Raw genomic sequence first — 27,189 nt, forward strand, 5'->3', positions numbered from 1 at the left:
TTGAATTTGGTTTGCTAATATTTTGTTGAGTATTTTTGCATCTTCGTTCATCAGGGATATTGGTCTGTAGTTTTCTTTTTTGGTGGGGTCTTTGCCTGGTTTTGGTATTAGGGTGATGTTAGCTTCATAGAATGAGTTTGGGAGTATCCCCTCCTCCTCTATTTTTTGGAAAACTTTAAGGAGAATGGGTATTATGTCTTCCCTGTATGTCTGATAAAATTCTGAGGTAAATCCATCTGGCCCGGGGGTTTTATTCTTTCGTAGTTTTTTTATTACCGCTTCAATTTCATTGCTGGTAATTGGTCTGTTTAGATTTTCTGTTTCTTTCTGGGTCAATCTTGTAAGGTTGTATTTTTCTAGGAAGTTGTCTGTTTTTTCTAGGTTTCCCAGCTTGTTAGCATATAGGTTTTCATAGTATTCTCTAATAATTCTTTGTATTTCTGTGGGGTCCGTCATGATTTTTCCTTTCTCGTTTCTGATACTGTTGATTTGTGTTGACTCTCTTTTCTTCTTAATAAGTCTGGCTAGAGGCTTATCTATTTTGTTTATTTTCTCGAAGAACCAGCTCTTGGTTTCATTGATTTTTGCTATTGTTTTATTCTTCTCAATTTTATTTATTTCTTCTCTGATCTTTATTATGTCCCTCCTTCTGCTGACCTTAGGCCTCATGTGTTCTTCTTTTTCCAATTTCGATAATTGTGACATTAGACCATCCATTTGGGATTGTTCTTCCTTTTTTAAATATGCTTGGATTGCTATATACTTTCCTCTTAAGACTGCTTTTGCTGTGTCCCACAGAAGTTGGGGCTTAGTGTTGTTGTTGTCATTTGTTTCCATATATTGCTGGATCTCCATTTTGATTTGGTCATTGATCCATTGATTATTTAGGAGCGTGTTGTTAAGCCTCCATGTGTTTGTGAGCCTCTTTGCTTTCTTTGTACAGTTTATTTCTAGTTTTATGCCTTTGTGCTCTGAAAAGTTGGTTGGTAGGATTTCAATCTTTTGGAATTTTCTGAGGCTCTTTTTGTGTCCTAGTACGTGGTCTATTCTGGAGAATGTTCCATGTGCACTTGAGAAGAATGTATATCCTGTTGCTTTTGGATGTAGAGTTCTATAGATGTCTATTAGGTCCATCTGCTCTACTGTGTTGTTCAGTGCTTCCGTGTCGTGACTTATTTTCTGCCCGGTGGATCTATCCTTTGTGGTGAGTGGTGTGTTGAAGTCTCCTAGAATGAATGCATTGCAGTCTATTTCCCCCTTTAGTTCTGTTAGTATTTGTTTCACATATGCTGGTGCTCCTGTGTTGGCTGCATATATATTTAGAATGGTTATATCCTCTTGTTGGACTGAGCCCTTTATCATTGTGTAGTGTCCTTCTTTATCTCTTGTTACTTTCTTTGTTTTGAAGTCTATTTTGTCTGATATTAGTACTGCAGCCCATGCTTTCTTCTCACTATTGTTTGCTTGAAATATGTTTTTCCATCCCTTGACTTTTAGTCTGTACATGTCTTTGGGTTTGAGGTGAGTTTCTTGTAAGCAGCATATAGATGGGTCTTGCTTTTTTATCCATTCTATTACTCTATGTCTTTTGATTGGTGCATTCAGCCCATTAACATTTAGGGTGACTATTGAAAGATATGTACTTATTGCCATTGCAGGCTTTAAATTCGTGGTTACCAAAGGTTCAAGGTTAGCCTCTTTAGTATCTTACTGCCTAACTTAGCTCGCTTATTGAGCTGTTATATACACTGTCTGGAGATTCTTTTCTTCTCTCCCTTCTTGTTCCTCCTCCTCGATTCTTCATATGTTGGGTGTTTTGTGCTCTTTCTAGGAGTGCTCCCATCTAGAGCAGTCCCTGGAAGATGTTCGTAGAGGTGGTTTGTGGGAAGTAAATTCCCTCAGCTTTTGTTTGTCTGGGAATTATTTAATCCCTCCGTCATATTTGAATGATAGTCGTGCTGGATACAGTATCCTTGGTTCAAGGCCCTTCTGTTTCATTGTATTAAATATATCATGCCATTCTCTTCTGTCCTGTAGGGTTTCTGTCGATAAGTCTGATGTTAGCCTGATGGGTTTTCCTCTATAGGTGACCTTTTTCTCTCTAGCTGCCTTTAAAACTCTTTCCTTGTCCTTGATCTTTGCCATTTTAATTATTATGTGTCTTGGTGTTGTCCTCCTTGGATCCTTTCTGTTGGGGGTTCTGTGTATTTCCGTGGTCTGTTCAATTATTTCCTCCCCCAGTTTGGGGAAGTTTTCAGCAATTATTTCTTCTAAGATACTTTCCATCTCTTTTCCTCTCTCTTCTTCTTCTGGGACCCCTATAATATGAATATTGTTCCCTTTGAATTGGTCACACAGTTCTCTTAATATTGTTTTATTTCTGGAGATCCTTTTGTCTCTATGTCAGCTTCTATGCGTTCCTGTTCTCTGGTTTCAATTCCATCAATGGCCTCTTGCATCCTCTCCATTCTGCTTATAAACCCTTCCAGAGTTTGTTTCATTTCTGCAATCTCCTTTCTGGCATCTGTGATCTCCCTCCGGACTTCATCCCATTTCTCTTGCGTATTTCTCTGCATCTCTGTCAGCATGTTTATGATTCTTATTTTGAATTCTTTTTCAGGAAGACTGGTTAGGTCTGTCTCCTTCTCTGGTGTTGTCTCTGTGATCTTTGTCTGCCTGTAGCTTTGCCTTTTCATGGTGATAGGAATAGTCTGCAGAACTGGGACGAGTGACGGCTGGAAGGACTTCCTTTCTTGTTGGTTTGTGGCCCTCCTCTCCTGGGAGAACAGCGGCCTCTAGTGGCTTGTGCTGCGCAGCTGCGCGCAGACAGGGTTTCTGCTTCCTGCCCGGCTGCTATGGAGTTAATCTCCGCTGTTGCTGTGGGCGTGGCCTGGCTCGGGCAGCTACTCCCAAATGGTGGAGTCGCGTTGGAGCGGGACCGGCTGGGAGGCTATTTATCTCCGTAAGGGGCCTCCCTGCTCCCTGCATCCCAGGGGTTAGGGTGCCCAGAGATCCCCGGATTCCCTACCTCTGGATTAAGTGTCCGGCCCTGCCCCTTTAAGACTTCCAAAAAGCCCCCGCCAAAACAAAACAACGACCACACAAAAAAAAATTTTTTTTTTAATTTAAAAAAAAAAAAAAAAAGGTGGCCGCTCGTTTTTCTTTATTCTCCGGCGCCAGCCTCAGGCATGTGCTCACCGGTCTTGCTGCCCTGTTTCCCTAGTATTGGGATCCCTATCCCTTTAAGACTTCCAAAAAGCACTGGCCATAACAAAACAGCAAAAAAAAAAAAAAAAAAAGATGGTCGCTCACTTTTCTGGTGTCCTCCAGCGCCAGGCCACCGGTGCCCACTCACTGTTCTTGCTGCCCTGTTTCCCTAGTATTGGGGGCCCTATCCCTTTAAGACTTCCAAAAACCGCTCGCCAAAAAAAAAAAAAAAAAAAATGGTCACTCACTTTTCTGGTGTCCTCCAGTGCCAGGCCTCCGGTGCCCGCTCACTGTTCTTGCTGCCCTGTTTTCCCAGTATCCAGGGCCCTGCACTCTGGCCCGGATGGCTGGGGCTAGGTGTTCGGCAGTCCTGGGCTCCGTCTCCCTCCCGCTCTGCCTGCTCTTCTCCCGCCGGGAGCTGGGGGGAGGGGCGCTCGGCTCCCGCGGGGCCAGGGCTTGTATCTTACCCCCTTCGCGAGGCGCTGGGTTCTCTCAGGTGCGGATGTGGTCTGGATATTGTCCTGTGTCCTCTGGTCTTTATTCTAGGAAGGGGTTGTCTTTGTTATATTTTCATAGATATATGTGGTTTTGGGAGGAGATTTCCGCTGCGCTACTCACGCCGCCATCTTCCGCCCATCCCCTAAAGATTTCTTAAATAGGATAAAAAGCATGGACCATAAAAGGAAAAAAAAAGATAAATTTGACTTCAGCAAATTTTAAAACTTTTGCTCTTCAAAGGACATTATCATGAAAATGAGAAAACACAAAGAGTTGTGACTACGTGGTGGTGCGTGTTAACTAGACTTATTATGGCAATGTATAAATATCAAATCATTATGCTGTACACCTGAAACCAATATGAGATTATATATCAATTATGTATCAATAAAAATTTTTAAGAAAAGCAAGTGTAAAGCAAACCACCGAGTGAAATGTACCCATTTTAGGATTCTGTTTTAAATTTATACTCATGAATTAAAAACACTTGACAGCCCTGAGAAGTTGCTGAAAAGAGGAAACAAAAATAATTTCCAAGGTTTTGAACCCAGGATTCAGTTACATATTAACTAATTATATCCTGACCATTGAAAACAAAAAGTGAATTTGATGAGTATCATCACAGCCATCATGAACGTATGTCATTTATGAGTTACATTAACCGCTAATTAGAAGTGTGATTAGTGTTAGGAAAGGAGAGATACATGGTAATTCTTAATGTTGTGGAGGAGTGGGGGTGCTGATCATGGAAATTTCCTTAAGGACTTTATATCCTCACTGTCACCTCAAAAGTTAACAGTAATTAAGCAAGTAAATTTGTGAGTAAACATTTTTCCAGGCAGAGATAACAACATATTCAAAGGCCTTAGGTTAAGAAAAAACTTACTATGTTTGAGAAATTGAAGTTCATTATTACTGCAGTTGAGGGTTCAAGATAGAGTGCTAATATGACATGAGGCTAGAGGAAAACATGGTAATTTCAGTGTTGTTTTATGTTGTGAGAAGCTCTTTAAGGGTTTTCAGCAGAAGCAGAAACCTGATAAAATTTGTATTTTTTAAAAGGTCACTCAGGCTGCTGTGCGAAGTGGGTTGTAGGGAAGCAGGAGTGAAGTAGAAAGAACAATGTTCTTTTAGCTTTTGCTGAATAACAAACCACCTTAAACTTACTGATGTCAAACAACAATAATCACTTCTCATTTCAGAGTTCTAGGTGCTTATTATCTAAGTTTCTGGGGTTGTTTTCTAGGGTTGTAATCAGACAGTGCCAGGGCTCGTAGCATCATCTGAAAGGCTTCCTCATTCTCTTGTCTCGTGATTGATGCTAGCTGTTGGCTAATACCCTAGCGGAATCTGTTGGGCAGCGTGCCACTTTGTTGTCTAGACTCTTAACAGTGTTGAAGCTGGATGCCAAGGGCAGGTATCCTGAGAAAGACCCAGTTGGAAGCTGTGCTGCCTTTTCTAGCCTAATGTTGGAAATCACCACATTTTTACTTCTTCTGAATTCTCTTTGCTAGAAGCAACTCACTAAGGGCAGCTTGTATTTAAGGGGAGAAGGACATACTACCACTTGGTAGGAGAAGCATAAAAAGATTTGTGTACATGTTTTAATAGCACCACAGGTGGGCAGGCTATTCGTTTAGAGCAGGGATATAAAACTAGCTTAGTCTTGAGTGGCTATATTAGAATGAAGAAAAGTAGATAAGTTGAAGAGATCAAACTAACATAAAACCAAATTTTATGGTTTGTGGGGAGAATAAAGGAGAAATAATAGGTGATATGGCCTGTGTTTGGATAATAAAATTCGTGCCACATGATTGTTGCTCAGTATACATAATGTTGAATGGTTGCCTTTAAGGTATCATTCACTTGAGGTAGGTAATCTGGAGGAGGAACAAGGTTGAAGGGGGAAATAATTAAGTTGTAGATATGACGTTAAGAAATCTATGAAAAATGCAAAAGTAGAGAATTAGAAGGAAGTTCTACAGAAAATAGAGATTTGAGCATCATCAGAATATAGATGACAGTTGAATGAATTGCCAAAGAGAGTGTCAAGTTGAAACAAGTAAAGGACTGCACTAGAGAGTTTGAGAACTGATAGCATTTAAGGTTGGGGAAACAGAATAGATCAGTTGTCATTTTGGCAACTTTCAGATAGAATTAAAATTAGTGTGTTTACTCTGACAATAATTGAAACTATGAGAATCAACATGTTTCCAGTGGGACAATAGTATAAAAAATAAGTAACAAGTACTAGGGATTGAAGATCTCTACAGTTAAATTTGATGGAGTCACAAGTAATTGGAAGGTAACTTAAAGTATATTATAGAAACAACGGAAGCATGATTTTAAAAAGTAGTGACATAAAATAAAGCTGAAAGTTTGCAATTTTAAAAATACTGAATTTAAGCAAGACTTGGATACTATTTTGATGGAAGTTATTGTTAATTTGAGAAAAATTCTAGAAAAGATTAGAATCTGGAATGCCTGTGGCATGTAAAGGAGTTATACTAGATACTAGAATAATATCAACATTTTAAAGTCATATAGATAAGAAATACATTGATTAACTTTGGACCTGTGGTTATTAGTATTAAAGTATGTAGGCATCTTGGTAAGTGACCTATTATGATCTGATTTTTATAATACTGTAAAACTAACATAGCTTGCCAGAGAAAGTTGATCATTTCCCACATTAATTATATCATAAAAAGTTGCTGGGTGGTATCTGAACAAAGAACACAACATCATTGGGCCACTAAGATAACAAGGTTTATCTAAGACCACTTACTTTGTAACCTTTCCGTCAACATATATTCTTTCTAAACTAGTTGGTACAGATGTTTTCTATTCTCATTTTAAAGCTTTTCCCAAGAAGAGTTTCACTTCGGTTGTTGTGCACTTAAAACTTTGTCAAAAAAGCACTGAACTAGAAATACCATCTTTATTCAAAATATAATCTTTATCCAACACTTAACTGTCAAGTCCCTTAACTAGGCCTTCACTTTTGAAGAGATAAACTCTATTTCTTTCTGCTCCTCATCTCAGAGAGTGAGAATTGTTGTTTAATCCATAAATCATTAGGGAAACATGGGCCAGTTTTGAATTTATTATGGTTACTGTAATGTACCTTACACAGGAAAGTAAACTAGCAACTTGCCTATGAAAGACAAAAGAATCTGGTATTATGTTTAATCTTGCTATGAAAAAAGGAGCAGTATACCTTGTCTTTTATTCTGTGTAAAAAGTTATTTAAATAATTATCTTGTTTAATTTTTATCTGTCATTTGTTGTCTTATTTAGTGAATGGTGTTCCCTCTCGAAGTCCAAGATTGATTGCTTCTGGGGATGATTCTGTGGATAGTCTGCTGCAGCGGATGGTACAACACGAGGACCAAGAGTCCCTCGAGAAAAATATTGATGCTGTGATTGCATCTGCCTCTATGGCACCTTCCTCCAGTCCTGGCCATAGCCACAGCAAGGAACGAAGCCTGGGAAAACCAGACAGCCTTCTAGTGCCTGCAGTTCCCAGTGACTCTTGCAGCAATAACATTTCACTCCTTTCTGAGAAGTTGCCACGCAGCTGTTCCCCACATCATATCAAGAGAAGTGTAGTGGAAGCTATGCAGCGCCAAGCTCGGAAAATGTGCAATTATGACAAAATCTTGGCCACCAAGAAAAACCTGGACCATGTCAATAAAATTTTAAAAGCCAAAAAACTTCAAAGACAGGCCAGGACGGGGAATAACTTTGTGAAACGCAGACCAGGCCGACCTCGGAAATGTCCACTCCAGGCAGTGGTATCAATGCAAGCATTCCAGGCTGCCCAGTTTGTCAGCCCAGAGTTGAATGAAGGTGAAGAAGGAGCAACACTGCACCTTAGTCCTGATACAGTTACAGATGTCATCGAGGCTGTTGTTCAGAGTGTAAACCTGAATCCAGAACATAAGAAGGGATTGAAGAGGAAAAGTTGGCTGTTAGAAGAACAGATCAAGAAAAAGCAGAAGCCATTTCCAGAGGAAGAACAAGAGAATAATACTAAAAGGTAATTCCTTGTTTAACATTTTATCTGAGTAGAGGAAACTAGCTTTTTTGTACAAATGTAAAATAGCTATTTCAGTGAGGCTTGTTTTGGTTTTGTTTTAGGTTTAAAGAAAAAGATTTAATTTTTTTGAATTTTCAAATGGTAGTCTTAAATAGTATTTATTGATTAATTTATCCTTTCCCTACTTATTTAAAATAGCTTTATCATACACTAATTTCTTACTTAGGGTCTTATGGTTTTTTGTTTTTTTTCTTTCTGTTATCTGTTTTGCTATCAGTGTTATTACATTTTAATTACCAAGTCTTTACCTACAGAGAGAATGATTTCTGCTGTCACTGTAGAAAGTGACAGTTTATGACATCCTGACCATTCACTTTAGGACTGGTTGCCTTAAACCTGTACTTCAGAGAAAAGGCTTTTCAGATAAGCCTTTCTGTTCAGCAGATTCTAATACCATAGTCAGCAACATTAAACACTTCTTTTCCACAAAATTATATTCTCATATTTGGAGAGATTATGAAGAGAAAGATACAGTTTCTACCCTCAAGAAATTGTACAGGAAAGGACGTGACAGTGACTTCTCAGGAACAGCAACAGTTTTTCACCTTTCTCTAACTAGAACCAACTATAGTACTTACAAGCAGAAGTTTGTTCATTTATTCAGTAAGTGTTTATTGCAAAACTACTTATTCCATGATAGATAACAGTGGTAAGCAAATATAAATACATTTACTGTCCTCATGGATCTTGCAGTCTAAGTGCTGTTATGAGGAATTATTTAGGATTATAAAATTATATCAGATGTAAATATATGAAAGAGAAAAACTTTGTCTGGAAAAAAATATGTATCAGAGATGACTGACTTAGTTTGCCTGTGGAAGTTAATTCCTAAGCTAAAATCTGAAGAGTAGACTTCGTTTATTATTTAAAGGAGCAGGCTAGAGCAGACATTATAGGCTAAGTGTCAAAAGCCATGGCAGGTTCAGGGAAGAGAAAGAAAGCTTTTGTAGCCAAAACACAGAGTGAATCAGAGTAGTATGGTAGCACATGAGTCTAGAGAAAAGGTTGTGGAGTCCTGATAATGTAGAGGGCCTCGCCCTTCTATGCCAAGTTTAAGAGTTTGGTTTCTGTTTGTTAATTAATAACAAACCAAAATGCAAAAGAACAGTATAATGTTTATGAGCTTGTTTCTAGACTTAAAAAACCTGGGTTCAAATCCTGGTTCTAAAAGGAGAAAAGATAAATTTTTTTTAACTAACGTTAAAAAATCATAATAAAAATATTTGAAACTAATAAATACTATGCTACATATTGAAACCTGTGAGATATATCTAGAGAGATACCCAGAAAAGCCTTTAATGCTTATATATGTATTTTTAATGCTGAAAGTTTATGAACCAAGAATCCAGTTAAGCAATTAGAAAAACAGGAGAATAAGCTCCAAAATGGTAAAGGAGGGAGATAAAACACACACACTAAATTAACAAAATAAAACCAAGGTGTAATAGAATCACTGAAGACTAAAGTTAGTTTCTTAAACTAATAAAATACACAAATTTCTGGGAAGGTTGATCAAAATTAGGAATTAAAAAGGAGATAAGCTGTATATGAGAGATTAAAAAGCAAAAACTTTAATAACTTTATGCCCAGCAAATTGGAAAACTCAGTTGAAATGTGTAATTATATTCATAGGAAAAACCTACTCAAGAAGGAACAGCTTGAGTGCTTCTATTATGTATATTGAATATGTAATTTAAAATCTTGAAAAAAAAATTCTTGCCACAAAGAAAGCACCAGGCCCTGAATGATTTAAAAGAGAATTCTCCCACACTTTAAAGAAAAGAGTCATGCCAGTTTCAATAAAACTTTTTAGAGAAATGAGGGAAGTGGGATTATAAACATATAGAAAGTATATAAACATAAGTGATTAAGTAAAAAAAAATTATAAAGTTAATACTCATGTAGGTATAGAATGGGTGAATACAGAATATTGCTAGCATTCCATGTTCCTTTTCAGTCATAAATTGCTTCCTTACCACAAGCTGTAGTCAATCTCCTGACTTTTATGATAACCACATCTTTGCCTTTTTTTTATACCATTAAGTATGCAACCCTGTATAATACAGTTTATCCTTCCTGAGAATCATTGAAATGGATTGTATAGCACATACGATTTTGCGTCTCACTTTTTTGCTCAACATATACATCTTAAATACTATCTGTGTCATTGCATATTGCTGTAGCTATCTCCTTTTTGTTATTGTATAGTAATCCACTGTTTATATAATACAGTTTTTCCACTTTACTGTTGGGTTATTTCCAGTTTGAGGCTATGATGCAAAAATGCTGCGCTTAATATATGTTCACTGGTGGCTATGGGGACTTACTTCTCTAGGGTACATACCTAGGAATGGAATTAACTAAATAAACCAATGGATTTGTCCCAGAACTTAATTTCAAGCTATGGTTTATTAATCTAGTATGGAACTAGTAGGTAAGGGAAAAACAAATCCATGCATATATGTAGCTTGCTATATGACAGAGTGACACTGCATAGCCCAGGGAAAGAAAACAAATATTCAAAAATTGTTTGCCTCAAAGTTGATATTGTGTAGGGATGAGAATGAAATTGAACTCTTGTCTTACCCCATATACAAAAATTATTTCCAGTTGATGAAATACATAAGAAGCAAATAAACCTGTAAAGGCTAATACAGAGAAGAAAGACTTTATGACCTTGTTGTCAAAAGGATTTCATAAACAAAATATCAACAGTAACCATACAGGTAATGATTAATATACTGGACTATATTGTAACTAAGAATTTCTGTTCATCAAACATCATCATGACAAAGATATGAAGACTTGCTACAAGCTGAGGGAGGAAATTTATAACACATAAAATTTGTACATTTTTGGTATCTAGGATATATGACAAAAAACAGTATTATAAGTCATATTACAAGTCAACTGTACAATTTAGCAATTCCTTTCTAGATAGCTTAGAAAAAAAACTCTTGCCCAAGGGGTACCAGAAAACACTTTGGAAAGGTAGTAGCAAGATTGGTTATGACATAGAAGATTGGTTATAGATATAGATACAGATACAGATATAGATGATTTTTATGCATATAGGAACTGGAGCTATCCCAGAATAATAGGAAAAGGAGTAAGTATGTTGTAATCATTCACACAATGGAATGTGATACGGTAGTAAAAATTTTAATTATAGCTGACATGCAATAATGATGAATCTTAGAAACATATTAAATAAAAGAAATAAGTCCATGAAAGTGGTACACTAGCTGATATTATATTTATCCAGGGGAAAAAAAAACCCACAAGTAAGCACAGTATTGTGTTGGTGTACACATACCATAAAACCATATTTTAAAATGCCATCTCTTTTCTTTCTCTTTCTTTCCTGTAAAATTCATCTTAAAGCCATCAGGTAGATATCTACATGGAGTGTGGAAACCATGGTGACACTAAGCGAGGTGTTGGAGCCTTACTGGGTGAGGAGTTGAGCCATGGAACAATAGGGAGAAAGTATCAGCCCAGCCTCGGGTGTCAAAAGATGGAGTAGGATGAGAAGGATGCTCTTGTAAAGAGAGTGCTTAATGTGGGGTATCAGGACCAGCCAGGTTAGGAAGGTGTACATCCCACATCTTCTTAATAGGAATTCTTGAAATTCTGTGAGTGGGCATTTGCATTTATAAGTCCCCATGATGATTCTGATGTATATGGTCTATGGATAGCCCTTGGAGAAACATGGCACTTGGAGAATTTAAATATGTAGGGGATAAGCCGGAAAGCAGAAAGCATTTTTGATGGCAAGAGAAAGAAACATAAGATATACCAGTACAGCAGTAGAAGTGAACTTGGCTGTTAAGGAGAATAGTAAAAAAATAAGTTAAAAAACAGATTAAATAAATTGATTAATATATAAAAATAAATATATACTAAATCCCATCACCAAGTAAGATTTATCCCAGTTTTGCAAGACTTGTTCAACATTTAAAAATCAAGTAATGTAATCCATCACATCAACAGACTAAGGAAAAAATCACATGATCATATCAATAAATATAGAAAAATAATTTGACAAAAATATAAGAGGTTCAAGATAAAATATCTCAGCAATCTAGTAGTACAAAGAAACTAGTTTCCTCAACATAATAAAGGCCATATATAAAAAAACCCACGGCTCACACGTCAAATGGTGGAAGACTGAGAGCTTTTCCTGTAATAGGAGGAACAAGGAGAGGATGTCTACTTTTGCCACTTTAATTCAACTCAGTATTGAAATTCCTAACAAGCCATCAGGCAAGAAAAAGAAGTAAAAGACATCCAAATTATAAAAGAAAAAGTAAAATTAGCTCTGTCCACAGGTAAAATATCTTACGTGTAGAAAATCCCAAAGATACCACACAAAAAAACTATTAAAGCTACTAAACAAATTTAGCAAAGTTGAGGATATAAAATTAACATATAAAAGTCAGTTGCATTTGTATACACTAACAATTTTCCAAAACGGAAGTTAACAATTTTACAATGGGATCAAAAAGAATAAAATATTTAAGAATAAACTTAGGAAGATGAAAGACTTGCACATTGAAAACTGCAAAACATTGTTGAATAAAATTAAAGAAGACGAATGACAGCCTGTGTTCATGGGTTGGAAACTTAATAGTGCTAAGATACCAGTACTACCCAAAGCAGTCTACAGATTGAGTGCAATCCCTATCAAAATCCCAGTGATGTTTTTTGCAGAAATAGAAAAATGCACTCTACAATTAAAGGATCTCAGGGGATATCAAGTAGCCAAAACAATTTTGAAGAACAAAATTGGAGAGCTAACACAGATTTTTTCTTTTTCTCACCTTTTTTTGCACTGGCCAGGACCTTTAACTGTGATGTTGAATAGAAGTGATAAGATCAGACATTTTGCCTTGTCTGTGTTATGGGAAACTATATTCAGACTTTTAAGTATGAGGCAAACAGAAAGTCTAGGAAACTCCCTGATGTGTCATTGCTTAGGTACCAAGGTCCCTAGCCAATTTGTTTGCTTATGTTTATTGTGTATGTAATTTCCAGGGTTTTTAGTTTTGCTTAGTGGAAGGATAGGTAGAAGTGTCTATTTCATGTTTGCCTGGAACTGGAATCACCTTAATTTTTAAAGATTTTTTTAAAACGTATATTTTTTTTTATTAAGGTATCATTGATATGCAATCTTATGAAGGTTTCTCGGTAGCAACATATTATCGAGTCCTCCCCCACCCCATTGCAGTCACTGTCCATCAGCATAGTAAGATGCTATAGAGTCACTATTTGTCATCTCTGTGTTATACTGCCTTCCCCAAGACCCCCTCTATATTATGTGTGCTAATCATATGCCCCTTAATCCCCTTCTCCCTCCCTCCCTCCCCACTCCCTTCCCTAAAAATGTTTTTGATTGATTTAGAATACTATTTTTGACAGGCTTTCTCCACCCCGTTAGGACTTACAGATGTTGCTTCATTGCCTTCTGGCTTGCATTGTTTTAGACATGAAATCTGACCCATTCTTGTTTTTGTGCTCCTGTTTTCTCTTGCTCCTTTTATTTTCTTTATCAATAGTTTGCAGCAAGTTTATTATGATATGCCTTACTTGTTTTATTTGTTTTTATATTGCTTATGGTTTGTTTAACTTCTTGGAACTTTTTAAGTTTATACTTTTTATCAAATTTGGACAAATTTTAGCCATTACTCTCTACTTTTTTTTTTCATTATGAATTTTTTTTTTGCACTGAGAATCTTTCATTATTGTTTCTGGGTTTTTTTCTTTTCCAAGTATTCTGTTTTATTTTAGCAGTTAAGTTACATGTGAGATCAGCTTGAATTTTTTTGAAGATTGTTTTTAAGCTTTGTTAGTGTTGGTCTTTATTCCAGGGAGAGTTGAGCCCTATGAAAATGGGTAATATTACCCTATAGGATCTCTGTTGAATGCCCTCGGTGTTGGGCAATGTTTTTCTACTTTGCCTAGTGGAATCTGAATATCTACTATCTTGTGTGAACTCTGGCAATGTCTCAGGTTACAGTACTCTGGTAGTTCTTTGTCCATTATGGAATTTTACCCGGCACGTCCACAACCTAGTATTTAGCGATATACTAAAGAAGACCCATATACATGTCTAGAGTTATTTTTCTCTCTAGCTTTCTCCATTCCAGTTCTCTGCCCCATGAATTCCAGCTACCTTAGCCTCTCCATACTCTGATCTCTCTCTGTTAGCTCATCAACTTGGCCATCTTGTGCTTTGGTTCTCCTCCTTCCATCACAGTCCTTTTATTAAAGGCAAAGTGGTTGTAGAACTCATCTCCTTTTTTTTCTCAAATTTCTCAGGGATCACAGTGCTGCAGTAACTGTTGTTATGTCTAATAATTGTTTTATAAACTTTGTCCGGGGTTATAGTAGTTTACTGTATTGCTATTAGTTTCTATCAGGAGGACAAGTCTGTTATCTGTTATTTCAGAATGGCCAGATGAGGAAGACCCCATACCCCTTTTTTTTTAATTGCTGTGATTTTTAAAAAATAGACAATCATTTGTAGGAAGATTTTTTTTTTTTTACCATAAAATTATCTTTAAACTTCTCTTTCTAGCTTTACTGAAGCAGCAGTTGAGATTCTCAGTCCTCCTGAAACCCCAGCCAAACCTCCCGAACCTGAAAATACCTTGCAGCCTGTGCTTTCTCTCATCCCAAGGGAAAAGAAGGCCCCACGTCCCCCAAAGAAGAAGTATCAGAAAGCAGGGCTGTATTCTGACGTTTACAAAACTACAGAGTAAGTAGTAGTACCTATCAGCTGACATCCTTTAAAGACCTGTTATTCTTCCATGTTTGAAAAAATACTTTGACTATCAAAAAGTACAGTACAGATGTAATAAACACAAGTACAAATCTCATCACAAATACCTCAATGTTCACTGTAATCATGATGATACTGCACTATTGTTCAGGGCTAATTATCTTCCTTGAACTTTTTCTTTTCTCTGCCTTTCTAGATTACATTTTTAGAGTTTGGATTTTAATGGTGCCTTTTTTTTGTTAATTAAAAATAAGAAAAGTGGCACAGTGTACCTAAAATGATCTTGACAGTTTTCTACTTTGATTTTTCATTAGTTGAATGTTTGCTGTGTTTCAAGCCAAATGAGCAAAATACCCCTTAAAGAACTTCCTACTCTCTTGGGAAAGAATAGCTTGATAAGCACTCTAATTGAGAATTTTTAAAGCCCCAAAGAAATAGCAGCTAACAATATCATTGAGTAAAAAGTATTTCATAAAATCTAATTGAGTTAGATTTTGGAGGTTCAATAGTAGTTTGCAGGATAGAAAAAGGCATTCCAGTTAGAGGAAATACTGTGTACCTATGAAGGCATATAATAGAATGTGCATATTTTTCATGTATTAGAATAATTCAAAAGTTCAGTGTTTCTGAAATGTAGCGGAAAATAAGGATTGTGTAATAGGAACCACAAAAACATGGACTTTACTGACTCTAAGACATTTATCCCATTAAGCTACATGAAATTAAAAGTGATAGTCTTAGGAAAGAAAGTGCAAAGTGCAAGTTTGTGTTTTAAGATGACAACTCTGAATGAATTGAATGAGTTACTAATGGCAGAAACTCACAGTGTCCATCAAACGGTCATGAGGGTCTGAATTTAGTCAAGAAGGAATGAAATTGAAAGAGGAAAGTTAGATTTTAGAGTATATCTGATTTGGTGTGGTTAAAGTGATCAACATGTAAACCACAGCACTTTAATTTTGCACTGAAAAGATTTTTCATTGATTTGCTACTAAGGTAGATATCACATAAAACTCTTTGTACTCTATTCCTGCTTCTTGGGTCATGAAAATGCTTACCAGTTACCCTTACTTTCAGCTACCAGTAACTGGAAATCCTGTCAAATAACTAAGACTTTAAGAAGATAAGACATTAATTTTCCCTCAGTTTAAAAGAAGTTGTGAAGTATGCAATTCAAGGTTAATATGTTATCTTCAAAGTGTCTTCAGGGACCTAGACTCCTTTTTTTCTGTTCTTCCATTTTAGCATTAGGCTTGCATTCCTCTAATTACCTCTTGGTCTAACATAGTTTTTAAAATCCAGCCATAACATCATCATTACAGAGAACAGAACAGAGGAAAGGAAGTAAAAAGCACCCTCTTTGTAAGGAAACACTGTTGACTGAATGTGTCCTCTTCAAAATTCAGTGTTGAAGCTCTAATCCCCAGTTTGATGGTATTTGGAGGTGGGGCCTTTGAGAAGTAACCCTTAAAGAAGAGAGAGATAACCTCTTTTTTCCACCATGTGAGGATACAAAAAGAAGGCAGCACTGCAAACAGGAAGAGCCCAACCCTGATCTTAGACTTCTCAGCTTCCAGAACAGTGAGAAATAAAAGGTTGTTTAAGCCACCCAGTATATGGTAATTTGTTACAGCAGCCCAAACTGACTAAGAAAGGAAACTTGAAAACCTCATTTATAGTGTCATGGCCAGAGTATAGTCATGTAACCACACTGAGCCACAGGGAAGGTTGGAAAATAATGGTCATTATTCCAGATGACAGTGCCTGAAAAAAGAAAAGAAAATTGGCATTCTGTCACTACAAATGAGAAAATGGAAATGCATTGTGAGAAAAACTGATACGGTTATAATTTTAAAGCAGTGATTTTGCTGAATAAACAAAACAGGAACATACTAAGTTTCTTGCTAAAAAAATTAAGTTTTACTTCTGTAATGTGCTTTTCTGGATTGAATCCCTAAAAATCAGTGATTAATAATAAAGTCAGACTGTGCATCAGAAGATCAGTATCATCAATCACATCAGTGTTTTAAAATATCTTTGGTCAGACAAAAGTCTGTGTTTCTGAAAATGGACTGAAATATATCACCTTATTTATGTTAGAACCCGCTCTTCATCTCATAAGCAATAAATAAGAAAATTGTTTATTCTGGAATAATTTTAAGAACACTGATCAGATTAATACATGTATGCAAGCTATAAAGCCAGTATATTTTTGTGAACTAGCTATTTTTTGTTGGTAGCAGTTTGGTTTTTTGTTTATTAATAAATGATTGTTTAGAACAGTTCACAGAAAAACTGGTAGAAAGTATGGAGAATTCACATACCCCTGTACCTGTGCATGTACAACTTTCTCTGCTGTCAACATCCTGCACCACAGGTGGTACATTTAGAAGTTAAAAGACCAGTTAGGAAGCAGGACACCTTTGTAGTTTTCCAGGATAGAAGTGTGTCATGAACAAAGGTGATTTCAGTGGCAGGATGTTGGAAAGGATAAATTCTTGAAAACTTTTGACATTAAAATTGAAGGGAATTAAAGACTGATCTGATGGTAGGAAGGCAAGTACAGGGCTAGAATCAGTGATGATCCCAGTGTTTTATATTGTATTCCTGGGTGTATAATGATGTCATTATTAGTTGAGATAGAAGATAAAAGTGGTACTGCTGGTACTCCTTGGTATAAAAAATATCTATTTTTAATGTACATTTTATGTAGGCACCAAAAATTGTCTGGTAGTATAGTCATCAAACTATTAACAGAAGTTAACCTGTGTATTAGTTTTCTATGCCTACTGTAACAAATTACTTCAATTGCCTAAAGCAACACAAATTTGTTATTTTACAGTTCCTAAGGTCAGAAGTCCAAAATGAATCTCTGCAGGCTAAAATCAAGGTGTTGGCAAGACTGCATTCCTTCTGGAGGTTCTAGGATAGAGTCCTTTTCCTTCCCTTTCCAGCTTCAAGAGGCAGCCCACATTCCTTGGCTTGGGGCCCCTTCTGTCTTCAAAACCATCAATGAGAGGTTGAGTCCTCATATTGCATCACTTGAACCTTAGCTCTGTTCTCACTGATTCTGCCTTTTTCATCCTTCTCTCTCTTATAAGAACCCTTGTGGATTACATTGGGCCCACCCAGATAATGGAAAAGGAATGGAGAAGGGTTTGGAGGGAGTCCTTAGTGACATTAACATTCTGTTCTATATTTTATAGAGGCTTGGCTATGTCCAGTTTTATGGCTAAGGAATTGTATTTGTGGCTAGCGGTGAATAGCAGCAGCTGTGTTGCTCTAGCCCCCTCTAGTGATAGTAAAGTGGCTTCATTAACAATTACTATTTCCGACTTGATTGTTCTTAATTATAAGCCTGATGGGTTTAATACATAACAAGATCTAAGGTAGTTCAAGAAATTGTTTTCCATCCATGCAATGGAATATTAGTCAGCCTTAAAAAGGAAGGAAATTTGGACACATCCCATAATATTGATAAACTGTGAAAACATAAGTGAAGTAAGCCAGTCACAAAAAGATAAATATTGTTTGATTCCACTTATATGTGGTACGTAGAATAGTCAGAATTCAGAGAGAGAGAATGCAGAATGGTGGTTGCCAGGGGCTGGTGGCAGTTATTGTTTAATGGAGTACAGAGTTTCAGTTTTGAAATAGGAATAATGTTCTCTAGATGGATGACATTATGGTTGTACAGCAGTGTGAATGTACTTATTACCAATGAACTGCAGCTTAAAATTTGTTAAAATGATAAGTTTTATGTTACATATATTTTTAAACAATTTTTTTTTAAATAGCTAATTAAAAAAATGTACATCCCAGCATGGCAAGAAGAGCAATTACCTCAACTTACAAAATATCCCTCTAATCTCTAATCTTTTTAGACTGGAAAATGATATAGCCTAATTCAGAAATCATGATGTTTTCTGTTAATAGATGGGAGTTGATTGAGATAACATTCTTACCTTAGAAGAAATTTCTAAAATTGGGTCATTGTAAAACAAAAAGGAGTTCAACAGAGCCTGTGAAATACTCTTTGCATCCTAGTTAAGTTTTTTTTTACTGGCCCTTACCTATCCTCTAAAGGTAAAACAAAATAGTCACTAAAAAAGGAAAGAAAGCCAATTTAATAAGAATTTATTTACAGTATAAAGTAACCTAACTTTGTTCTCGATACCTCACAGTATCATCAGTGTGAATAAGACCTTTCTCTCCAAGAAGATTTAGTTAGAGAAAAAAGAAGACTGAATTTTAAACTACATATAATGTACATAAACTACATATAAACTACATATAATGGTATCTAATGTTTTCCCACCATCAATATTAGGACCAACTGGGATCTTTTTAAAAAGATTCCTAGGTTTTCCCTCAGGAAGTATGTGTCTCAAACTGTAAATGCTGTAAGAATTCAAGAAAGAAATAGGAAAATACAATTTTGTAGTGAAATAGGGAATTAGATTATGTTAAAGCATAGAAATTATGAATGACATCATTATCATCATTGCTATAGTATTGGTAGTATTGTAAACTAGAAATTTGGGAAGTAAAATACACTTTTTAAAAATAGTTTTTAATACTTCTGTAGTCACTTTTTCTCTATAAGACAAATATTAGCATTTTCCAACTTGAACTTATCTTAGAAATTATCCCAGGACCAGAGGGCTTCACAGCTGAATTCTACCAGATATTTAAAGAAGAGCTAATACCTATCCTTCTTAACGTAACAGAAAGTAGAAGATGAGGGAATACTTCCAAACTCAGAGGAGACCAGCCCATCACTCTAATACCAAACCAAAGACACCACAAAAAATTTTAGACTGACATCCCTGATGAACATAGACACAAAAATCCTCAACAAAATATTAGCAAAACAAATAAACACATCAAAAGGATTCTCCATCACAACCAAGTGGGATTTATTCCAGGGATACAAGGATGGTACAGTATTCATAAATCAGTCAGTGTCATACACCATATTAACAAAAAGGATAAAAACCACACAAGCATCTCAATCAATGCTGAAAAATCACTTGACAAAATTCAATGTCCATTCATGATAAAACTCTCAAAAAAATGGATATAGAGGGTTCATACCTCAACATAATAAAGGCCATATATGACAAAACCATAGCTAACATCGTGACTCAATGGCAAAAAGCAGAAAACTTTTCCTCTAGGATCAGGAGCAGAACAAGGATGTCCACTCTCACCACTTTTATTCAACACACTGCTGGAGATCCTTTATCAGACAAAATAAAGAGATAAAAGGCATCCAGATTGGATAAGGAAGAAGTTAAGCTGTCACTGTTTGCAGATGACATGATGTTATATATGGAAAACCCTAAAGACTGCACCAAAAACTACTAGAATAACTGGATTTAGCAAAGGTGCAGGATCCAAAATTAATACACAGAAATCTGTTGCATTCCTATATACTAACAACAAACTAGCAGAAAGAGAAATCAGGAAAACAATTCCATCAAAAAGAATAAAATACCTAGGAATAAACCTAACCAAGGAGGTGAAAGACCTGTACTCTGAAAACTGTAAGACACTGATGAGAGAAATTAAAGCAAACACAATTAAATGGAGCTCTATCCCATGCTCATGGATAGGAAGAACTAATACTGTCAAAATGGCCATCCTACCCAAAGCAATTTGATTCAGAGCAATCCCTATCAAAATACCAATGGCGTTTTTCAATGAACTAGAGCAAATTCTATAATTCATGTGGAAACACAAAATACCCAAATAGCCAAAGCAATCCTGACAAAGCTCTGGGTATTACATTCCCTGACTTACAAGCTATACTACAAAGCTACAGTAATCAAAACAGTCTGCTACTGGCATAAGAACAGATCCATAGATCAGTGGAACAGAATGGAGAGCTGAGATATAAACCGACACATGGTCGATTAATATACCGTAAAGAAGCCATGAATATACAGTAAGGAAAAGACAATCTCTTCAATAACTGGGGTTGGGAAAACTGGACAGCTACATGCAAGAGAATGAAACTAAATTACTCTCTAACTCAATACACAAAAGTAAACTTGAAGTGGATCAAAGACCTAAATGTAAGACATGAAACCATAAAACTCTAAGAAGAAAGCATAGGCAAAAATCTCTGGAACATAAGCATGAGCAGTTTTTTTCCTGGACACATCTTCTCAGGCAAGGGAAACAAAATAAAAAATGAGCAAGTGGGACTACATCAAACTAAAAAGCTTCTGTACAACAAAGGACACCAGCAGCAGAACAAAAAAGCAATCTACAGTATAGAAGAATATATTTGTAAATGATTTATCTGATAAGGGGTTAGCATCCAAAATATGTAAAGAACTCATATGCCTCAACACCCAAAAAACAAATAACTTGATTAAAAAATGGGCAGAGGACCTGAACAGACATTTGTCCAAAAAAGAAGTACAGATGGCCAACAAGCACATGAAAAGATGCTCCACGTTGCTAATAATTAGGGAAATGCAAGTCAAAACTACAGTGAGATATCACCTCACACTAGTCAGAATGGCCACTATCCAAAAGACAAGAAATAACAAATGTTGGCAAGGATGTGGAGAAAAGAGAACCCTCCTACACTGTTGGTGGGAATGTAAACTTGTACAGCCACTGTGGAAAGCAGTATGGAGGTTCCTCAAAGAACTGAAAATAAAAATATCATACTACCCAGTAATTCCACTTACAGGAATTTGTCCAAAGAAAACAAAATCCCTGATTTGAAAGGTATATGCACCCATATGTTTATTGCCGTGTTATTTATAGTAGCCAAGTTATTGAAGCAACAATTGGTGAATGGATAAAGAATAGGTGGTACATACACACAATGGAATATTATTCAGCCATAAAAAAGATACCCTGCCATTTGCCACACATGAATGGACCTAGAGGGTATTATGCTAAATGAAATAAGCCAGGCAGAGAAAGACAAATACTATATGATTTCACTTATTTGTGGAATATAAAAACAAAACAAAAAATAAAAATGAACAAAATAGTAGGCTCATAGAGGCTCACTGAGAAGTGACTGGTGGTTACTGTGAAATAGGGGTTGGTGTGGGTGGGTGGGAAGGGTGAGAGGGATAAAAGGGTACAGAAAATTTTAATCACAATATAAGTAAGTCACAAGGATGGTAGTACAGCATGGATAATATAAATATAGCCAGTAATGCTGTGACATCTTCCTTTATTAACAGTAACTCCACTAGTTGGGGTGTGGATTTAATAATATGGGTAACTGCTGAACCACCGTGTTGTATTCTTGAAACCAATATAAAATTGTATATCAATGATACTTAAATTTTTAAAAAAATTACTCCACCTCTCTTAAGGTGTAGATGATGCAACAGCCCTACCACCACTGAGTAAACTTTTAATTGTTTCTTAGTGTTTTATTTTTAAAATATTCAAATCTGGCAAAATGAACAGCTGTGTACCCTAACCTAAATTTATCAACATTTTGCCACATTTGCTTTCTGTGTCCACACACACATACACACACACACACACACACACACACACACACACAGAGGTCCCTTTAATAATTTGAATAGCCTACAATCTCAAATATCACCCCATGATTTACTTAACTAATTACAACAGGAAAAATGTCTGTTTACATTGGAGAGACTTGGTGGACACCACCCTAAACAAGGGATCAAATTTGACATCACCAGCAATGGGAGAGTAAGTGGAAGAAGTATAAAATACCACATATGCAACATTCCTGCCAAGATGATTTAACCTAAATCTATTCATGAATAATCAGAAAAAGACAGAATGTGACACTTACTACCGGAAAACAAATCTGAGCTCCTGAAAAAGGGTTAATCTCATAAAAAACAAGAGATGGGGAACATTTGAGATTAATAGGCAAACAACAATCATACATCTAAGATGTGATATCTTCTTGGATCCTAGATTTAAAACAAAACAAAGTAAACTGCTATCAAAGACAATTTTAGGACAATCAGGAAAATATAAATATGGGCATTATCAGATGATTTTATTGAAATGCTGCTTATTAGGTATGATAATGGTATCATGATTAAGTAGGAGTGTTGGCTGTTGTTAGTTGCGAACTGGTCATTTCCTAATTCTGTCATTTCTTCAACATTTATTAGCTGATATTTTCCTGTGAAGATGAGCTTTCATTTTTCTGCCTCTGTCACTCTGTATTTTTTCTTTTGAATATCATATGGACTCATGCATTTTAAAAATGTAATATATCATAATCCATTGGCATCATTTTGTGCAGAAACACTCACATTTCCTAGATTTTACCACAGGAGGCACTTTAAGCTGGATCCTGTGTCCTTCAGACATGACTTCATTAATCTTTGAGCACTTTGCTGCTTTCTGTCACAGACTTGGGGTCATTCACCCTGTTGTTTTTGTGTTTGTGTTTACTCGCTATTATTTACCATATTTACCTTATTCTTTCCTTGCCTCAGATCTGGAATCAACTGTTTCACCCAAGAAGCTTTGGTTTCTTTTAATGGAGATTATTATTAAGAAATCAAAACCTGTGTACTTGTTTGCTACGTGGGTGTCACTGTTACTGTGGTGTCCTCAATTCTGTGCCCTCTCACAACCAGCAAATAAGTATATATATGCACGAACATACATATAGTTTCTATTACTGTGTATTAAGTTATCGTAATCTTAGCACCTTAAAACATCTTCCATTTATTATCTCACAGATTCCCTGGAATTTCAAGTGTCCAGGCATTTCTCCTGTGAGTCTCACAAGCCTGTAATTAAGGTATAAACAAGGTCTGCAATCTCATCTGAGCTCAAGGTTCTTTTTCAAGCTCATATTAATTTTCTTGGAGTTGCAGAACTCACTGGTAGCTTTCTTCTTTAAGGCTAGCAGCAAAGAAGAAGAATCTGCTTCTACAAGACTCTGAGCTCAGGGAAAGCCTAAGTGTTTATTGAGATACAGTTCTTATACCATACCATCCACCCATTTGAAGTATATAATTCAGTGACTTACAGTATTTTCACAGAATTGTAAAACCATTACAAAATCTATTTTAGAACATTTTCATTATCCCAAAAAGAAACCCCACATCCCTCAGTGATCATCTACTAATGTCCTCATTCCCCCTTAGGCTTAGGCAACCATTCATCTACTTTCTTTCACTATACATTTGCCTACTATGAACATTTTATATGTGGAACCATAAATATGGTCCTTTGTGACAGATATATTTCACCTAACATTATTTCATGCATGTATTGTTTCATACAAGTAATACATGTAACATGTGGGTTTTTTTGCCAAATAATATTCTAATGTGAATATACCACATATCACATTTTTTCCCTCCATTTATCATTGAAAAACACTTGGGTTATCTTCACTTTTTGACTATTGTAATTAATGCTGCTGTGAACATTTGTATACATCCACATTTTCTTTTTTACAGTTATATAATATCTGAGTATATAGGTATATCATAGTTTATCCAACCAGCCTACTATGGGAAGGCATTTCAGTTGTTTCTAATATTGCTACTATAGATAATACCCAATGAATAAACTTACCCATATGCTGTTGATATTTTGGACATATATCCCCAGGTAGGTTTATAGAAGTAGAATTACTAGGTTAAATACAAGTTTATGTATAATTTTGTAAATATTGCCAAATATAAGCTTCTGTTGTATTTGTGTCTTTTTGCAGTTCTTCTAGAAATGTCTGAGTGCCTGTTTTCCCATAGTGCTGATTATTTTATCAAACTTGTAAATTTTTACCAATTCTGTAAGTGTGAGATCTCCAGACAGATTTAATTTGCATTTTTCTCATAAGTGAAATTATTGAGCATCTTTTAATATATGTGTGGGCCATTTTCCTTTTCTGTGAACTGTCCATGATTTTCCTCCATTTTTTATCAGGTTGTTAGTCTTTTTTTTTTTTCCCTCTAGATTTTCAAGAGTTCTTTATGTATTAAGGAGATTTGCCCTTTGTCTGAAAAAAGAAAGAAGCCAGCTGGGATTTTGAAAAAAATTGTAGATCAATGGGAGAGTTTTACCATCTTAACAATATTAAGTATTCTGATCAGTGAACATGGGATGCCTTTCTAGTTATTTAATCTTTTAAAATTTCTTTTTTAACCATGATCTTTAGTTTTCAGTGTACAAGTATTAATGTTCTTATGTTAAATATATTCCTATGCATTTTATCCTTCTGATACTATTGTAAATGGAATTTTTAAATTTTCATTGTTGGATGTTTGTTGTTAAGTGTATACAAATACAGTTGATATTTTTATATTGATCTTGTACAACCTTGCTGAACTCAGTTATTAGTCCTAGTAGTCCTTTAATGGATTCTGTCATTTGTCTCTGACCTTTGTGTACAATGATCATTTACCATGCAAAGGTCCATATTTTCATGAAGTCAGATTTATTATTTTTTTAATCATGCTTCTGGATTTTGTGTCATTATTTAAAAAGCCTCCCCACACTCAGGTTTTTTTAAAAATTAAGATAATTTGACCTTGTTTCCTTCTAGTAATTGTTTGGTTTCAGTTTTTACATCTAGTTTCTTGATCTCTTTGGAACTTCTTAGGGTAGGCTGTACTCATTAGCTAAACTGAGGAAGAGAATAAAGACTGAATGTCCATTATGTGCCAATTACTATGCTAAGCACTTTAAATAACATTATCTTATTTAATCCATTCAACTACAGTGTGAGAGACCAGGTACTATTATTGAAGAAGTTCAGGCTTAAAGAGATTAAGTAATTTGTCCAGGGTTACACAGCAAGTAAGTGTCATAGTTAATATTTGAATGCAGGCAGTAATTGCTATAATCTTTTTTTATGTAAGAGTCATGCTCCTCAAAGGTTTTAAATTGTGAGGTAAAATGAGTTTGATTAGAGGGTTAGGGAAAGATGGCTTTAGGAAAATAAAATGCTTTTATATCCTCCCCTCCAAATTTTATAACCCCAGTACAAAAATACTCCCATGTTGTACACGAAAAAACATTAAACTTGTTCTCTGTAGGTTATGTTCAGAAATTTTTTAACCATAATGTGATCTTAATTTGCCTTTTAATATGATTCTGGGCCATCTTTTCCCTATGGATAGTTGGTTATACTAAAATCATGAAAACTTGTGTTATTCTGACTTTAAAAATTAGTAAAATAAACTGCTGTAGAAGTTAGTGTTGGTTGGTAGTGTGTTTTGATAGAAATGTTAATATCTTCAGCAGGGCAGTTTATGAAACTAATACTTTCAAAAGTGTAATTGCCAGTGGAATACAGAATAGATCATCTAGGGAGAAAGAGGCTGGATTCAAGCGATTCTTAGATCTAGTAAAGAAAATGCATTAAGTTGTGGTTATTAAACTAGTCTCAAATCCCAGCTCTGTTGCTTAGTAATATGAATTTGGAGATGTTACTGAGCCTTGCTCCTCAATGTCTTCATCTCAAAATGGCACTGATGAAAAGTTCCTACTTTATAGAGTTTTTGAGAGTTAAATGCTTGACATAACATCAAATAAATATTCAGTAAATTTAAAAAATGTCTAACTCCATTGTCACTAATTTGTGACCTCAGATAAAATGAATTCCTCTCAGACTCTTATTTCTTCTTACATACAGTAATATGATCTCTTCAGGATTGTTACTGCTGTACTCAGATTTCCTTTGATATATAATTACTTCCTAAATAATAGCATCCAAAATTCTTAAATAATTGAAGTTGAAGGTCCACCATGATTTAGTGTAACCTGTTTTCTGGTTAATCTTCAGTTGCATTCTTCAAATATTCATTCCTTCAGCTGACAACATCTGATAATTTTCCCCATTTTCTCCAACTTGCACTTTCTTCTTGGTGGTTGTCTAGGTCTTTGCTCTAAGTGGTAACTACCTTCCCAGTTCCCTTTTACTTGCCAAATCCTATCATTCTTTCAAACTTTATTCAAGACAGGAAATACTCCCTCATTAAATAAGTTTCCTTAATTCTCTAGTTGAAATTAATTTTACTTTAAACTTTTGTAAAACTTAGTAGCATCTGATGAGTTTTATCACATTCTAATATGTAATCTAGGCATATTTGCATATGTTTGTTCCTCCACCAGACTGTCTTTGTTCATCTTGTATGCCTTGTAGAACCTAACAGTCTTTTTTATATATTATGAAAGAGAAAAAGAACCAACTGCTTGAATTCTTAAAATATAATATATATAACTTAAAATCTTCTCAGAAAAAATTAATGTTAAGAGCAGCATCTGCTCTTATTTGGTAAGGAAAATATAAAGAAGTTATTTCAATTTATCCTTTCTATATTCACCCAAGAAAGACATTCCAAAATGTAACAAATGCCAAATTTTTTCTTGAAAAGTGTGTGTGTGTGTAGAAAACAGTGTTTCTTTGATCAACTATTATTACGTTATAGTTTGTTTGCTCCTTTGACATTTACAAAGAGCTTGTACATACATTCCTGTTTAAATTAGCTATATTTTTTATGTATATTTATGTCATAGTCCTAAATTCTTAGAGATTCAAATCACAACAGTCTACTAATGTGTTCTGTTTTCTACTAGAACAATGTTTAACTCCAATATA

The 27,189-nt window shown here is 35.4% G+C and overlaps 1 protein-coding gene across 6 annotated transcripts in view; it reads left to right on the forward strand.

Annotated features, from left to right (window-relative positions):
* ASH1L (ASH1 like histone lysine methyltransferase) overlaps positions 1-27,189 on the forward strand; it is a 223,029-nt gene that overhangs the window by 116,557 nt on the left and 79,283 nt on the right. For all 6 annotated transcript variants that reach the window (XM_036922448.2, XM_036922447.2, XM_057495015.1 and 3 more), the window contains 2 exons: positions 7,006-7,747; positions 14,388-14,567. In XM_036922448.2, coding sequence (XP_036778343.2) covers positions 7,006-7,747; positions 14,388-14,567 — 922 coding nt within the window. The remainder of the gene's footprint in view (positions 1-7,005; positions 7,748-14,387; positions 14,568-27,189) is intronic.

This window comes from Manis pentadactyla, chromosome 19, assembly GCF_030020395.1.
Source record: "Manis pentadactyla isolate mManPen7 chromosome 19, mManPen7.hap1, whole genome shotgun sequence".
Lineage (NCBI taxonomy): Eukaryota > Metazoa > Chordata > Mammalia > Pholidota > Manidae > Manis > Manis pentadactyla.